This window comes from Cryptotermes secundus, unplaced genomic scaffold (assembly GCF_002891405.2).
Source record: "Cryptotermes secundus unplaced genomic scaffold, Csec_1.0 scaffold683, whole genome shotgun sequence".
Classification (NCBI taxonomy): Eukaryota; Metazoa; Arthropoda; class Insecta; order Blattodea; family Kalotermitidae; genus Cryptotermes; species Cryptotermes secundus.
The window spans coordinates 1147597-1148943 of NW_019729903.1; the positions used below are offsets into that span (position 1 = coordinate 1147597).

General features: G+C 42.8%; 1 protein-coding gene across 3 annotated transcripts in view; it reads right to left on the minus strand.

The window, feature by feature from the left end:
- LOC111865793 (paired box protein Pax-1) overlaps positions 1 to 873 on the minus strand; it is a 68849-nt gene extending 67976 nt beyond the window's left edge. For all 3 annotated transcript variants that reach the window (XM_023854085.2, XM_023854084.2, XM_033751964.1), the window contains exon 1: positions 433 to 873. In XM_023854085.2, coding sequence (XP_023709853.1) covers positions 433 to 442 — 10 coding nt within the window. In that variant the 5' untranslated portion in view covers positions 443 to 873. The remainder of the gene's footprint in view (positions 1 to 432) is intronic.
- Positions 874 to 1347: the final 474 nt, after the last annotated feature.

Below are 1347 nucleotides of genomic sequence, written 5' to 3' on the forward strand. Positions count from 1 at the left end.
AGGCATGGTATGAATTGGATAGATCTGGCTCAGGATAGGGACCAGTGGAGGGCTCTTGCGAACACGGTGATGAACATTCGGGTTCCATAAAATGCTGGGAAATTCTTGAGTAGCTGCAGAATTGGCGGCTCCTCCAGAAGGGCTCAGCTCCATGAGTAAGCAAGTAAGTAAGAGGTCTTGCGACGAGTTGATCACCAGCCCAAGGAATGCTTCCGAATGTCTAAGATCTAGTAAACCGAAGTGAAAAGGAGATTTCCATGGAGGCAGGCAAGGCCCAAATTTGGGCTGTAGCGCCAAGGGGGAAAAAAATACATTCACTCTCCCACACGCCATTATAGCGTAGTGATTAATTAATTAAACACAGGGACAATTTTACTAACACCACGACAATAAAAATAAATAAATAGTAACATAAATAAGAGTTTTACTCACCAGTATCCATTTCTGTAGCTTCAGTTGGGAGCACAGGACTCTGAATATTTTATCAGTATCCTGTTGATTCACTTCTGGTCTAAATGTCTCACCAATTTCCCAGTTAGATCCAGCCTCATTACGGAGTATCCTTCAGGGAAATTGCCCCACAATTGCGAGAAATCACCACACTGCGATATTTTGCATATTAAAACCGTAATCACATCGAACACATGATTAAAAGAAAAGTCAAGACAGAAGGGGCGCTGAGATGTAAAACTGTTTTTCGTAAATACACCTTACTTGATTATTATTTACGAACATGTACCTAGTAAAATAAAAAATTTTGTTTATTTTATTTTTCCTTAACGAAAACAAAATTATACAAAGCACCAAGTAACTTCGCTTCGGTGCAGCTGTACACGTCCTATATGCTGTCAATATCAGCAGTGACTGCCCTTCCAATCAGCTGCGGCGGACGAGACACGTCACGAAGAAACACCCCGTCCACATCTAGCGTAACACCTCCCTCTTTTTCCTTCCAGGGTACAGCAAAAATATCCTGTCCTTAATAAAAGCAATAAACAGAGAAGAAAATGGCCTCAAAGTTCCCCTTTTTCTTTCTACCCCCCCCCCCCAAAGAAGACTATCTCNATCGCTTACAGTTGCATGGTACAGTGCTCCCGGCTGGACGTCTAACCAGCCATTACCGCTTCGGTTCATTAATATTTCTGCCAATCACGGTGTCTTTAGGCGTGGCTACGTTTGTGGTTGGCTCTTATTTTCCTCCAATGAAATTGGTGTCTAAGATGTGTGGGAGGGAAAACAATGAATCGTCTCATCAGGCATGGATTCAGGCGTAAACACCTCCTCTCCTGTTAATTTCACAGGCCTGTGTAATGATTCCACGAGGTACTTTACGCGGAATCAGGAATT